At 59.2% G+C, this 15622-nt stretch overlaps 1 protein-coding gene across 1 annotated transcript; it reads left to right on the top strand.

Moving 5' to 3' along the window:
• Positions 1-283: 283 nt before the first annotated feature.
• ZNRF4 (zinc and ring finger 4) lies at positions 284-5053 on the top strand. The gene is given in 5 exon segments (XM_014843128.3): positions 284-512; positions 3610-3773; positions 3776-3862; positions 3865-3915; positions 3917-5053. Coding segments are annotated over 5 exon segments (1668 nt in total).
• The last annotated feature ends 10569 nt before the right edge of the window (positions 5054-15622 follow it).

The raw sequence follows: 15622 nt of genomic DNA, 5'->3' as shown, positions 1-15622 counted from the left end.
TGCAGACAGATCCCTCTCCCCGGCAGTATTTCCCGTCCCCACCCGTTTAATTATTCCAACATGAAAATCGGGACCTTAGAGCGAGAAAGGCGGGAAGACAAATGAAGCGGTCTGACCTCGGATAGCAAGCCTGTTAATTTGCAGCCTGACGCCTGGCCCGGGGTGGTGGCCAGGCTGGGACAAAGCCACGGACGGGGCAGGAGGTTTGGGGAGCCTGGGGATGGAGGAGGCGTCCAGCCCCTTCTCAGCTGTGGAACTTGGTCAGGGACGGTCCCCTGTCTGCATGCCGGCTTCCTCCTGGGAGGAACGAGGGAGAGCAGTTCCCAAGTTCAAAGGGCGACGGGAGGGTCCGCAGGCGACCGTGTTCAGAAAGCGTCTGCGGACCCTGCATCCGTCATCGTCATCTTATGGATGGGGAAACCGAGATGCTGAGACGGGAAGTGAGGGCCGCGTGGGGCCTGAAGCCCAGCTCCCCGCCTTGCACCGTTTTAGGCTCATCTGGGTCCATGAAGGTGTGTCTTTGGCATCAAACTGACAAAATCCACTGTATATCCTCGGGCCAGGCGTGGGGCTGGGGAGTGGAAATAGAGAGAGAGACAGAGACGTGCAGAGATAGACACAGCCTGAGAGAGACAGACAGAGGGACCCACAGAAAGAAACATGAGAGATAAGAAGAGCGCTTAAGTCAGAGAGAAAGACAAAAGGGGACAGGGACAAAGTGACCGAGAGACAGAGAAAGACACACATGGAGAGACGAGGACAGAGACAGAGAGCAAGACAGAGACACACAACAGAGATAGTCACAGAGACATGGAAACAGAGACACAGAAAGGATGAGACAGAAAGTGAGAGAGAGAGGAACAGAGATGGAGGCAGAGACACCGACGGAGGAACAGAAAGACAGAGATGGAGGGAGGGTGAGACAGGGCAGACGGAGATTCAGGACGAGACAGAAATGGCCAGACAGAGAGATGCAGAGAGAGGAGAGACAGAGAGACGCGGGAGAGGCCAGGTCAGCCTGAGGGGGCATGAGGTCAGTTTTATGAAGACGGAAGCTCTCTCTTAGGCAAAAAAGGAAACATACGAGTTCATATAACACGGGCACAGGTGCTGTGTGGCCTTCAGGCTCAGCTGGATTGGGGCGCTCGGATGTGTTTAGGACTCGGGTCTCCCTGCGGCTCTTCCTTCTGCTTTCCCCGGTGTTCTTTTGTTCTCGGGAGGCATCTTGGTTTGGGTCCCCCCAGAAGCGGGCGCCGAGACAAGAATTTGAATGAAAGTTATTTACTTTGGAAGCCATCTCAGAAGATGCTGGGAGGGGCGTCGGGGAAGGGAGATGGGAAAAGGAAGGCAGCCCGGGAAGGAAGCATCGTCCAGGGGCAGCTGGGGCTTCATCCGCCGGGACCTCTAGGACATTGTGTGGGACATGCACCCCAGAGTCCTGTCACTGGAGGGGCGAGAGGGATGGGGTGTTCGCCCCCTGACCCCCATAAGGCAGGGGTTCTGGGCTGCTCCCCAGGGGTGTTAGATCTCGGGCTCGCCCAGACCCCCCTGCACACGGGCCCCCTCCCCGTCCCCCCACCAACCAGAGGACCCTTTTGGAAACCCGCATCTCTTTAACTCGGGGAGTAATAAGTGAGTTCATGCCCGTCGCAAAAGATCCCAGCAACGCAGAATGTATAACGCGGAAGCGGGAACCACCCAGCCATGTCCTGCCTTTACTGTAAGCTTTTCTGCGGCTCCCCCCTCGTTCTCTGTAAACCCTGAGGCCATTGGCCGTCAAGGTCCCGGGCTCGCCCTGCCCCTCCTTCCCCGAGTCTCTCCCGTCCTTGACTGAGACCATCCTTCCAGCCGCTCTGAATGGCTGGCTCTTTCCAACCTTTCAACACTTTCTCTCTCTTTCTCTCCGTCTCTTGCTCACCACAGGACCTTTTCACATGCCGCACACATTCCCAGCATGCCGTTCTCTGCCCCCTGATGCCAACTTCACCCTTACTCATCCTCCAGTCTCAGCGTGGTGACCCCGTGCCTTTGGCTGGCCCCACCCAACCCGGACCCCGGGACAAAGATTCCAGCACGTACGCGTTTCCTGCACGCGCACCACAAACCAGGGGGTTTAACACGACTTAACACGACAGATTTATTCTCTCCTGATTCAAGGTGGCGGCAGGGTTGGTTCCTTCTTGGAGAATCAGAGGGAGAATCTGTTCCGTGCCCCTTTCCCGGCTTCGGGGGGCTGCCGGCAACTCGTAGACACGTCACCCTATCTCTGCCCCTGTTGTCACACATGTCCCTGTGTCTCTTCTCTGCCAATGGCGGTATTAGACCAACTGAGAAATCCTGAAGAATAAGCCAGCCTGGGAAGGTGCAGCTGAGGAGACAGAATTCTGTTCCCGGCAGAGGGAACAGCATGTGCAAAGGTCCAGAGGTCAAGAAGTCATGGTGCCTCCGGAGCACTGAAAAACATTCAGGCTTTTGAGATGGGCAGGGGGCGACCCTGGGGGGCTTGCCAGCCCCAGAGGTGGGGCACAGGCTTCCTCTTGGGGGTGGGGGGGCCACGCGAGAGCCCAGAGGATTGAGGTTTTAGCAAAATCCAGGACTGCCATGTGGCATCCGATGAGGCGTGGAGGGTTGCGACCCGGAGGCGGGTCTGGTCTGGGAGAAGGATGAAGTCAGACCCCATGCTGAGCACTCATCCCACATCATCTCATCTAATTCTCCCACCACCAGTCCCATAAGATAAGTTCCCCATCGGTGGGCCCATTTTACAGATTGCAAAATGGGGGCCCAGAGAGGTTGAGTTACCTGATGTCACACAGCGTGTCAATGGGAGAGCCAGGAATTGAGACTTGAGCAGGCCGCTTAGCCGGGCAGGAGACGGACTCAAGGTGGGAGGTTTTGGGAGGCGAGGGGGTGGATAGGACGTGAGGCTGTCGTCCGGGGCTCTGGCTGGGGCACAGGGAACAGTGGGGTAGCCGGGTGGTGAGGAAGCTGTGAGGTGAGAGAATAAAGCTGGTGCAGGTCTGGAGGCTGACCAGGCGGTGAGGACTTGGGACCCCCCAACCCCTGCCAGCCCAGCCCAGATCTTGGCACTTCTCCATCTCTCCAGGTCAAGTCCAGTTAGACCCTGAGGATGTAGGAGCCCAGACCTGAGTCGTGAGAATCAGGCCTGGGGAGAAGGGGCATTCCAGGCAGAGGGCACAGCCCGTGCAAAGGCCCTGGGGCAGGACCAGGCCTGGCACGTGGAAAGAATAGCGAGGAGGCCTGTGTGGCCACAGCTGAGGGATCGAGAGGGAGAGAGGGACGAGGGGAGGAATTTGGGCTAGAAAAACAGACCTCATGGGGCATGGGTGCCCCAAACAAGCCCAGGTCCTTCTGGGAATCTCTAGGTGTGACCTTGGCACCGTCCTCGGTGGGCCTCTGGGAGGCACAGGGACGGGACGCTCCCGGAGGATGAATTTGGGGGCTGGATCTGTGTCCGCGGGGGCCGCCAGCCCACTTTGTGGTCCCCTCTGAGGTCCAGCAGACGGCAATGCTCTGAGCCTTCCAGAAGGTTCTTCAGAGGCCACCCAGGCCCCCAGGTCAGAGACCCAGGAATTGTCCCGGCCCCAGGCCCAGGCAACGGGGGGCTCCTGGGGGACAGGCTACACAGCAGGACGATGTCACAGAGGCCGGTGGCCTCTAGAACCCTGGGGCCTCCTGGCCTCAGCGTCCTCTGCCAGCGCAGCCGCCCGGGCAGGGCAGCTCCTCCCACGACACGATGCAGAGCGCGCTGCCCCGGGGCCCTGTTTCCGCCTAGCCGCCCGGGTCCCCGCCGCTCTGGGTGACGGCCTCGGCGCCCCCTGTTCGAGACCACCCCCCTGCCCCACCCCGGGCACGGGCCCCCCGGGGAGGCCCCAGAGATGCCCACAGGCCTCCCCGTCTGCTGTCCCCAGCGGGACCTAACTCCACACGGCGGCCGCAGGAGGCGACCATGGGGAGGCTGCGGCGAGCACTGGCCCGGGGGGCCGTACAGGTGTCTCTGATCCTGTGCGCCCTGCTGGCGCCCTCGAGGGCCGTGGTGCGCGTCGTGCTGGCCGGCAACGGGAGTGCGGTGGACTTCGCGGGCTCGCAGGCCCTGTTCGGGGCGCCCCTGGCCCCCCAGGGCGTGCGTGGCTACCTGATGGAGGCCAAGCCGGCCAACGCGTGCCACCCTATCGAGGGGCCCCCGCGGCCGGGCAACGGCTCCTTGGGTGCCATCGTGCTGATCCGCCGCTACGATTGCACCTTCGACCTCAAGGTGTTGCACGCCCAGCGCGCCGGCTTCGAGGCGGCCATCGTGCACAACGTGCATTCGGACGAGCTGGTGCTCATGGCCCACGTCTACGAGGACGTGCGGCATCGTATCACCATCCCCTCGGTGTTCGTGGGCGAGGCCGCCTCGCAGGACCTGCGGGTCCTGGTGCGCTGCGACAAGCTGGCGCACGTCCTCCTGCTGCCCGACTACCTGCCGTGCCCGGAGCCGGACTGCCATCCATTGCTGGCCGCGTCCTGGGTCCTCGGCCGCGCGCTGGCCCTGCTGGCGTCGGCCGCCTTTGTGCTGCAGCGGCTGTGGAGGTGGCTGTGGGCCCGGTGGCACGCGGAGAGGGCGGTCAAGACCCAGGCGTGCCAGAAGGCACAGGTGCGCCGCTTCACGCGGCACAGCGACCTGTGCGCCATCTGCCTGGACGAGTACGAGGAGGGCGACCGGCTGAAGATCCTGCCGTGTGCGCACGCCTACCACTGCAAGTGCATCGACCTCTGGTTCTCGCGGGGCGCCCGGCGCGCCTGCCCCGTGTGCAAGCAGTCGGTGGCCGGCACGGAGGACGGCTCCGACTCCACCGCCGACAGCTTCGGGGACGAGGACCCCTCGCTGCCTGGCCGCCGGCCCCCCGTCTGGGCCATCCAGGCCCGGCTGCGTTCCCGGAGGCTGGAGCTGCTGGCCCGGGCCGGCCCGGCCCGTCACCACCGCGGTGCCACGTCCCTGGGGACCGTGGAGGCCGAGGCGTCCTCGGAGGGGTCCCCGGGTGCCCCCTGAGGCCCACGGACCACCCCCCACCTGCACCCTGACCCCCGGCTGGCGGAGAATAAAGCGGGTTTGAAAGCGGATTCTCGCACTGGCTGCTGGGGGTCGGGGGCACGTCCCCGTGCCAGCCGTGTGTGGCCCGTCCCAGCTGAGCCCCAGGTGGCTGCCGGTGTCCACGGGGGAGCGAGGAGAGACGGGGCACGGGGAGGGCGCCGTCAGGGCCACCACGGCTCTGTGCCGGCGTCCCCGTGTCCCCACTTCCAGGGCCGCTGGTCTCTGGTTCGCTGCTTGGTCGACACACTTTTTTGTGAATAAACTTCTTACTCTGGAATCACGTCAGGTCGGGTGTGGAGGGTCCCCATGTGCCCCGCCCGGGCTTCCCCTGCACGGGTCACGTCTGACGTGAGCACGGGGCGTCCGTCACATCGCAGACAGCAACGGGGGTACGTGACGGCGACCCCGGCTCCAGGGGTCATTTGAGCCCCACCCCCCGCCCATTCTGGCTTTTTCTGGTGGAAAATCTCTAACACACCCAAGGGGAGGGGGTGAGTTGGGGACACCCACCCGCAGGCCCCCGTCCCTCGGATTAGACACAGTGGACACACGGCCGCTCGCGTATCTGCCACCTGCCACTCACCCCAGCCCTTGTTATTTTGGTGCAAATCCCACGTGTTTTTGCATCTGGGAATATTTTGATTGTGTCTAAAGCTGTAATTCTCAACGGGGGTGGGGATGCTGCCCCCGGGGGACACAGGGCCGCGTCTGGGGACGTCTGTGACTGTCACACTGGGGGGTCTCCTGGCATTGAGCGGGTGGGGACCAGGGATGCTGCTCAGCCCCCCACAGCACCCGGGACGAGACCTCTTAGAAACCCCACGACCTCAGCGTCACATTCGAAATGACAACAATCCCTTCGGAGCGGCCGCTCCCCGCCGTGGCGCCGTCCCCGCGTGTCATCTGTAGCGCACGTTTCCCTCGGTCCTTCGAGTCCGGATCCAGATGGAGAGCCGTCCGTGGCCGCCGGGATCTCTCTTTGCAGCCACGGCTTCTCCCCCGTCTGTCTCTTGCTGTTTATCCGTCATTCACCCTGGGACGTCCCCGGTCCGGGTTTGGCAGAGTGTGTCCCCCGGGGGGTCCTTTAACACGTTCCTCGGTCCCCCTGCATCTCCTGTGAATTTGTCGCTGGATTCGGACGCCAGCTCGGATGTGGTGTCACTTTAGAGAGAGCAGATGAGGCGCTTCTTCGGCTCCCAGTACGTCTTGCTTCTGCAGGGTTGGGCCACGTTGAGGGGTCTTCTGGGCGGTGGGTGGGGGGCGCGGCTGGGTCACGTGGCACGAGTGACCAGGGAGGTCAGGGAGCGAACACTGGATCTGAGGCGGGAATGGTGAGAAGGGAGTGGGTATGCAGGAAGAGCATTCCAGGCAGAGGGCACAGCCCGTGCAAAGGCCCTGGGGCAGGCCCGGGCCTGACATGTTGGGGGAAGAGCGAGGAGGCCATGTGGCTGGAGCAGAGGGAGGAGGGGGAGAGAGGGAGGAGGGAGGGCAGGGAGGGGATGGGGCAGGCCATGTGGGGCCTTGTCAAGCTTGATAAGGAATTTGGGTTTTATTCTGAGGTGCCAAGTGAAACCACTGGAGGGTTTCAAACAGCTCAGAGAAAAATCCCACTTAGCAGCACTGCCAGGTCTCTAGTTTACAGACAAGGTAACTGAGGCCAGAGAGGCCAAGTCACTTGCTCAGGAACACACAGCAGATGGACAATGACAGGATTCGGACCTGGCAGTCTGGGCTTGGTGGGTTTTCGAGCGAATACTTGCTTTTTTCCCAAGGTTTCCTTGTTTACACACATGGATGTGTTTTTCACTCATGTTTCGCTGTCTGCCCTTCATGACGTAGCCGGGAATCTCCATGGTGGTTGAAGGATGAGTTTCCCTTCTTGGACTGATGATGGCAAAGGGTGGGCTTATCTGCTCATGAGCAGGAACAGTCAGTTCAGGGGTGAAAGGAGCCTCCATGGTGTCCGTGGCCTCGGTTCCTTCTCTTTTATTGCTCCACATCCCCTGCAAGTGGTCTCCTCCTCATGGGACGAGGCAGCTGCTTGAGCTCCTGCCATCGCATCTGCATTCCAGTCAGTGAGGAGGAAGGGTTGTCTTCTCTCTTTAAGGCCTCTTCTCAGAAACCCCACTTGTGCTCACACCCCATTGGCCGCAGCTGAGTCACGTGGTCACACTTGCCCAAAAGCATGCTGGGAGATGTAGTCTTTATTCTGAGTGGCCAGTGGTTCGACTGAAAACCAAGGGTTCCATCATTACGAAAAAGGAGAGAATGGATGTTAGTGGCTGTCCAGCTAATGGAGTTCCCTAAGCGTGGACGGTTCTTAGCACGGCGCCTGACACCATCTCCATGCTCTGCCAGTGTTTGTTGATTGACTAAGTGACCTGCCCATAGCCCAGCTATGAGATTGGGGAAACTGTGTTAACCCAAGTGGAGGTGCCTGACCCAACGCAGAGGATCTGGGCAGATCCCCGGAGGCAGCGGCTTCCAGACCGAGAGCATAAAGAGCAGAGATCAGCTCCGTGGAAAGGAAAAGTGACGCTGGCAGCTGGAACAGCACGGGTGAAGCCCCCAAGCAGCCTCGTCTGGCCTCCAGTAGGTGCTTAATAAGTGCGCACGGAGCTTCCTGCCCCCAGTCAGGGCCTGTGTGCTCGGAGAAGGGGCCTCAGCTCTGCCCCGGCCTCCTCGGTCCCCCAGCAGTCAGGCCCGGGCCCTTCTCCAGCCGCCTCCTGAGCTGGGGTCCCGTGTAGACGCCCCTTTCCCAGCCTGGAGGGTCAGGGAGGGTCAAGACCCCGAGCAACAGAACACAGGCAATCGGGCAGGAGCGGGAAGGGTGTTCTGGGGGAGGGAACAGCCTGTGCAAAGACCCAGAGTCCCGGAAGGCACAAGGCCTCACAATCTTAAGAACGCCCCACCCCATGCCCGCCGCCTTAATACGCACGCGCATTTTTAGTTACAGGTGACGACACTTCGAGTTCACCACCAAATTCTCTTCGGCCGCCTGGACATGCTTGGGCTCGACTCTTCTAGAAGGACACGTGGAAGCAGGACCCGTTAGAATCAACCCTGTTTTCCAGCCAGGGAAACTGAGGCCCAGAGAGGTTAAGCGACTTGCCCCAGGGCAAACAGCACAGAAGAGACAGAGCCGGGTTTCAAATCCCAGAAGCCCGTCTTCGGAGGCTGTTTGCATCCCCATGGAGAATGGTGGGAAGGAAGAGGGGGCTGATGGACTGAGGGGTGGAGGGATCCACTCCTTCCAGGCCAGTTGCTTAGTTCACTCGCTCCAGCTCTGTCCCAGCTCCTCCTCCCACCCTTCTTGGGTGGGAGCCCGTCCACTCTTCACCTCCTCTCCTCCACACCCTCTGCTCCTTGTGATACAACCAGCGAGAAGCAGATGCCAAGGAACTGTGGCTGCCACTCCCAGCGGCTCCCGGCGGCGACTGCCAAACGGTGGGAGCCACGAGGAGGCTGGCATCTGGGAGGGGGGCGCGAAGCCTGAATCATCCCCTCGTCGTCCTTCCTTCCGCCCCTGTCGCCGCCTCCTCCCCGCGCCCCGTCCTCTTCCGGGCCCAACCCTCCCAGCCTCCCAGCCGGGCCGGGAGCGGAGGACGTTTGCAGGAACAGATGGCCGCCTTCCTTGCCCAGCACTCTGCCAGTTAATTAACGCCGCCCGTAATTAAACTTCCCACAAATTAGCTGTCAACTCCGCTAAAGGGGACCGTCCTCTCTAACGCCGGATGGGGGGGCTCGTCGACAAAATAAAGGAGACCAGAATTTGGGGTCTTTTCTTCTTTTTTGCCCTAATATCCCTCTCAGGGTCCATGGCCAGAGGCCCCCATCCCGGACACGGGGACCCAACAAGGCTGTTGGCTGAGGTTCCACCTTCCGCGGCGGGAGGAATTTTTATGGATTATCTCCGGGGTGCCGGGCGCTGTGCTAGGAGCCGGGGACCCATTGGTGACCGTGTCAGACATCGTCACTGCCTCCTCGGGGCCTCCGTCCTCGACATCCGTTTGTAGAAGCAGAGGAAATAAATGGAGGTGTTAGGGCTGGGGGAAGAAGCGCTCAGGGGGCGGGAACAGCATGTGCAAAGGCCCTGAGGCAGGACCAGTGGTGATGAGGCTGGACCGGGTGGAGACAGAGGAGTGGGGAGAGGTGGGCGGATTTGGGGTGGATCCAGAGGCGACAGGATTGGCTGATCTGTCATGTGAAGGGAAGGGTAAGAGGACCGTCGGGAGATGAGGCCCCCAGCTCTCTGGCCCGGAAGCAGGATTTCTGCAGAGGAAGGCTTTCTCGATAAATCCTCAGCCTCAGGCGGCCACGAGCCACGGGCTGGGGAGCGAGGTTGGACTGAGTGAGGGGTGCTTCCTGGGGTCCCCCCATCACCCGGGGCTGTGACCACCCAGCACTGCGTCTGTCCTTTTCCCCCGCTGGACCGCGAACCCCATGAGGGCCGGGTCTGCCTTTGTCGCTGCTCGGTCCCCACCACCTAGAGGAGTTGGTGGCACACAGTCAGCTTGGTAACAACAACAAATAATAACAGAGCTTATCCGAACCCCTTGGGGCCGATGAGTTTTGGGATTCAGAATGTTCCAGATTTTAGAATGCTGATAAGACACCCCCAGCAGGGCCTGGGGGAGCCCATTCCCCCTCGCAGTCAAACACAGTAGTAATATAACAGGAATATTTGCAATAAATGGGATAAATAAAGCTTATTAACAGCTGAAGGTTATTAATTATCTGAGCCGCAGGGCCCAGGGAGCACGAGCGAAAGCTTCCTGGAGGACATGATGCCTGAACCAAGACCCAAAGGATGAGAAAGGGGTAGCGAGGGAGAACGACAGGGCATTCCAACAGAAAGCACAGCTTGTGCAAAGGCCCTGCGGTGCTTCAAGGGCCTGCAATCTGTCCTGCAGGGACGAACACCATCCTGGGAGGGGCGAGAACACAGAGGGCCATGTTGGCTTTCCCGCCTGCCCTGCGAGGCCCCTGGAACCCTCCTCTGACCCCAGGGAGCCGGGGCTTGACTCTCCATGAGTTTTAGAGGCATCCTGATGAAAAAAGTTCTATTTTTAGAGCTTTCAAGATGTTGGAATCGTGGGTGAGGGAGCGTGGGCCTGTGGCTGGTGTTTGTTGAGTGCTTTCACCTGCCTGGGGGCGTAGAGACCGTGCATGCCACGGTCAAGAAAACGGGGTGCCCCAGGACCTTGTTCACCTCCCGGCTCCACCCACTTTGGGACTGTGGGTTGGGGAACCGGTCACCGCCTTTCTGTTCCTCAGTTTTTCCATCCGTAAAATGGGGACGTTTAAGTGCCTCATTGGCGGTGCTGTTGGGGCAGCGGGTTAAATAACTGAGTTAATCTATATAAAGTCCTCGGAATGTCACCGGCCGCCGTATCTGCTCAACCGACCGGAGAAGACTCCGGAGGTAGAGACAGTGGGCACCGCGATCTTGGAGAAAGTCACGATGGGCGAAGGTGCTCATTTCTGGGCACGTGTGGAGGGAACTTCAAAACACAGCCCGGAGCGCAGAAAACAAGAAAAGGGAGATCTCTCTCGTTTTAATTTTTTTCTCGCTCTCTCTTTGTGAATTAAAAACGCACGTCCTGAGGTTGCTTTCTGGGGGGACAGAAACGCTATCTGCACAAGTAGTGGTTGCGCAGGTGTACATATTTGTCAAAACGATGTCCAACTGTCTATTTAAATTCCACCTCCATAAAGACCCCAAAATATGCCCCAAACACAGGAAGCAAGCTAGATGCCCAGGACCTGGGAATTAAACACCGCGGTCCATCCACACACTGAAATAAGCCAGCGACGAAGAGGGACGGACCCTCCAGACAGACGACAACTTGGAAAGCGTTATTTGGGGTGAAAGAAGTCAGATTCAAAAAGGCTGTGTCCTGGATGATTCTATTTACAGCAGTTTTAAAAATAGGCAAAGTGAACAGCAGCGATGGACGGCAGAAAGAGTCACCTGGGGTCGGCCTGGTGGCGCAGCGGTTGAGTTCACACATTCCACTTCAGCGGCCCAGGGTTTGCCGGTTGGGATCCCGGGTGTGGACATGGCACCACTTGGAACACCATGCTGTGGCAGGCGTCCCACGTATAAAGTAGAGGAAGATGGGCACGGATGTGAGCTCAGGGCCAGTCTTCCTCAGCAAAAAGAGGAGGATTGGCAGCAGACGTTAGCTCAGGGCTAATCTTCCTCAAAAAGAAAAAAAAAAAAGAGTCGCCTGTGGGGAGGGGAGTGTCCACTGGGAGGGGGCCCCCAGGAATCCTGGGGTGCTGGAATGTTCCATATAGGGCCAGACTAGGGACACGCTGTCCTCACTCATGAACTTTGAGGGGGCACCAAAAACAAGCGAGCTAAATAACATTCGACTGCCGCATTTTGAAAAACAAAAATTAATGTTAAAAAAAAAAAGCATGGTAAAAAAATAATCTAAGATGCACCAAATCTCAAAATTTCAAATAAAGACAAAATTCCACCTTGCACTTGGAGACTCACCCCTGCATCCCTCCCTTCAGGCCCCCCCAGGACCCCGGTTCCACCTCTCCCTCTGGGGGGATCATGAAGATCCGTGCGTGACCCAGCTGGACACTTACGGTTTGTGCATTTGCTGCACGGAAGCTCGACGTCCGTAAGAAAGTTGAGAAGAAGGAGACACAGGCAGATTCAAAACCTCTTTATCTAGTCTCAAAAAACGCTCACAGTTAACAAAAAAAAAAAATCCAGTTAGAATGGTTTGGGGAGGAGAGGGGGATAAAGGAGGAAGAAATAAGTATAGAAAAGAAGAACCAGTGTTGGGGGCGGGGGACGGGGAATCGTGTAAATGTTTGTTGAATGAATACAGCAGCGAACAAGAAGGCACAGCCCCCAACGCGCCCGGAGCTCCCAGTAGATAAACAAGTGAACAAGATAATTAAGAGGGGAGCCCCCCCCCCACCCCCCACCCCGCCGCCCCACTGCCGCCTCCGCCAGCCCTGCCCGGCTTGGCAGCCGCTGACAGCTCAGCCCGGCTGCCAGGAACCGCTGCCCCCCTTTGCACCGTCAGCCCGCAGCCGCGCTGCCTGGGAGAGGCGACAGTTTGGTGGCGTGTCCCTCTTCCCCGTTATTCTGGGAACCCTGGGCTGAAGGGACCTGGGCGGGATTTCGCCCCTGCTGCATCCCCTGTGTGCCCCGGGCTGGCATACAGTGAGCGCTCAATTAATGTGCAATAGTCCAGAAAGGCCAGTGGAAGCTCTGGGGTCTTTTGATTGCTGGGGTGGGGTGGGGTGGGGTGGGGGGCTTCCATCCTTCCTGCTCCTCCGGGAGCACCGAGGCGCCCCTGGGGGCAGGAGGAGGCGGGCGGGGGTCTCTAAGCCCAGCGCCGCCCCTTCTCGCAAGGGCCTGAGCCCAGAGAGAGGCCGGGACAGGTGCGGGGGGGGGTCCCCACAGTTAAGAGGGTGTGCAGGTGCCACCTCCGGGCGTGCACGAGGCTGCCAGGACCCCCGCCCGCGCCTCCGGTAGTCTCTATCTTGCTGGGGGCGAGGAGAGAATGGCTTCCGCTTTGGCCAATGGGAGCGCGGGGCGGGCGCATTACCTCATCAGGCAGAGCGGCCATTGGCTGTGGGCTCCCGGTGGGCGGGAACCGGGCTCGTGCGCCCGGGGACAGGGATGCGGGGCCAGAGGGGAGGGTCTTGGAGGACGAGGAAGGAGAGAGGAGGGGAGGGGAGGGGAGGGGAGGGCGCGCCTGGACGAGGAGTTTGCAGGATCTGCGGGGCTCTGAGTGGGTCTTCAGGATAAGCGTGTCCCGCCCCCCAGCCCCCCGCCACGTGGGTCCTCTCGCCTCGCCAATCCGAAGCCGATTTTAGGGGGAGGCAGAAGGGGGATGAGAGGGTCCCCTCCCCCCCTCGCTAAATCAGCAGTCCCCTCCCCCATACTCGCACACGGTGTCCCCAAGGCAACATGGACGGACACCCTCCCCCCCTTCCCCCATCAGACAAGACCTCAGTTTGCTGGTCCGTGCCTGAGACACCACCATTCATCCCACAGAGCTCCAGGGTGCACGCTGCAGCCATACACAGCCTTGGAGCCCCCAGAAGGAAAATAAAAGCCAGGGAGAAGGTGGAAGAGAGTAAGCTGGATGCTGCTTTAGCCCAAGAAGGTGATGTTTAGGCCGAATACAAAGAAGCTATGAGAAGATTCCAGGCGGAGGAAAGCAGTATGTGCAAAGGCCCTGGGGCAGGACTGTGCCTGGTGTGTTGGAGGAACAGCAAGGAGGCCCGTGTGGCTGGAACAGAGTGAGCGAGAGGGCAAGCGGGAGGGGGGGGGCAGAGAGGGGACAGACGGGGCAGGGCACGTGGGGCCTCGTGGGTCACAAGGAGGACTTAGGTTTTTTCTCGCAGGGACAGGGAGCCCTGGAGGGCAGGTACTCAATGAGCAGGAGTGGAAAATTGTGTGGCCTTTTCCTCCCCCACTCCCCCGGTGCTTCCGTACTCCAGGCCAAATGAATGAGTGAGTCACCCCAGCTGAGGGTGGCCGGGAGATGCACGCATGGGGGCTGACTCAAACCTCCCGCGCGGGAGTCTTGGATTCATCCCCACACCCCGACTCCTCACTGTGGGTCCAAGTGTGCCCCCAAGTGAAATTAGTAACACGTCACACCCGTCTCGACAGGGTCCTCCCACCCTTCTGGCTGAATCCCCAACTCTGTAATCTTAGACTCGGCTTGATGCCCAACCCCACCCCTAATCCCCTGGGTGGTTGGTGCGCCCTCACCTTACATACCTCCAGGACCGAGAAGCTCACTCTTTCTGAGTGAGGAAAAGATCTTAGGATTGACCCCCAAACCTGCCTCCATCGGTGGGGAAATCCTTTAAAAATATAGATCTGAGGGGCTGGCCCCGTGGCCGAGTGGTTAAGTTCGTGCGCTCCGCTGCAGGCGGCCCAGTGTTTCGTTGGTTCGAATCCTGGGCGCGGACATGGCACTGCTCTTCAGACCACGCTGAGGCAGCGTCCCACATGCCACAACTAGAAGAACCCACAACGAAGAATACACAACTATGTACCGGGGGGCTTTGGGGAGAAAAAGGAAAAAATAAAATCTTAAAAAAAAAAAAAAAAAAAAAAAAAATATAGATCTGAACTGGCGTGCGTCCGCTAGAAAGCCTTGATGGCTCCCTATTGCCCTCGGAACCCCCAGATCTCCTCGGTTTGCCTTCAAAGTCAGGCCTCTGCCGACGTCTCCAGCTCGCCCCTCCCCGTTGTCTGCATATTTCCTTCTCAACCTTTGCACAAGCTGTTCTCTGTTCTCAGAAGTCCCCTCTCCCTTCCTTTTGGGCTCGCCTGCCTCATTTTCCACATTTTAGCACGGTTGAGATGTCAGCTCTCCTGGGAAGCTTGCTCCCACCTCCTATAGGGTGAGTTAAAGAACTGCTGGGTCCCTCTTGGATAGATTGTATCTCCTCTGAGCCCCGCCTGGCGGCTTAGAATTGCTACTCGCCTGCGTGGATCTCTGGGCCGGTAGCTGTCTGCAGGGCTCTGAAATCACCAGCCGAGACTTTTGCGGAGGTCCCCGTCTCCCCAGAACTGTCCCCCAGGCTCTCCCTGAGGGTATCATTAGTTTAATACCATCTCCTCCAATCTCTTCCCAGCGGGGCCGCCCCCCCACGCAGCCCCGGGGGAGCCCCCTTTGATGAGTGACTGACTAACAGCCGTTAGATTAATGGGTAAGGCGCAGCGTTTTCATTCCTGCTGCATCTACAGCCTAAATGTTCCCGTGTAATTACAATTAAGGACTTGTTCGCGTTTGACGGCTCCTGGCTTCCCAGACTCCCCAGAAGCTCTGCCTGCCCCCTCTGTCAGGCTTTTTACCTGTTTTCGCCTCCCTCCCCCCCTTTGCTTTGGCCTCCTCTCCCTCAGTTTTCTTCCCGACATCCTCCTCCCCCCACCTTTCTGCCCTGAAACTCATTGGTTTCCCTCTTCCCTTTCTTCTTCTCTCTTTCTCTACATGTCTGTCTGTCTGTCTGTCTTCTCTGTGTACATCTCAATTTCCTCAGTCTTTCTATGTCTTTCTCGATTTCTGTTTCCATCTCTGTCCTCACCTGTCTCTCTGTCTGTCTCTCCTTTTCTCTCTGTCTTTGCCAATCTCTCGGAATCTGTCTGCCTCCTTTGATCGATGTCCCGCGTACATTCTAAAGTGCACACGTCTTTAAGTGTGCAGCCTGAGGCATCATCGCGTGGGTAAAGACCCCTGTAGCCACCACCAGATCAAGACACAGAGGATTCTAGCCCTCACAAGGCCCCTGCGCCCTCCCACTCAGGCCCCCTCGAGGGTAAGTGTATTTTGCCTTTTTCTTTCACTTTTCCCGCCCTGATCCTGGGACCGGGGCGCCCCTTACATCTCCTGCCCTCCCCAGTTGCCCTCCGGGGTGGTGCCAGGCGAGGCTCTGTGTGCCCGGGATCAAGGGAGGCCTCCCGTGGATGAATCCACCCTTCCAAGAAGCCAAGTAGGACCTGCTGAGGCCCCCAGGGGACATCACAGA

The sequence above is a fragment of the Equus asinus genome, chromosome 20, assembly GCF_041296235.1.
Source record: "Equus asinus isolate D_3611 breed Donkey chromosome 20, EquAss-T2T_v2, whole genome shotgun sequence".
Lineage (NCBI taxonomy): Eukaryota > Metazoa > Chordata > Mammalia > Perissodactyla > Equidae > Equus > Equus asinus.
Note: the sequence above shows the minus strand (reverse complement) of the source record. Positions and strands in the feature narration are given on the sequence as shown.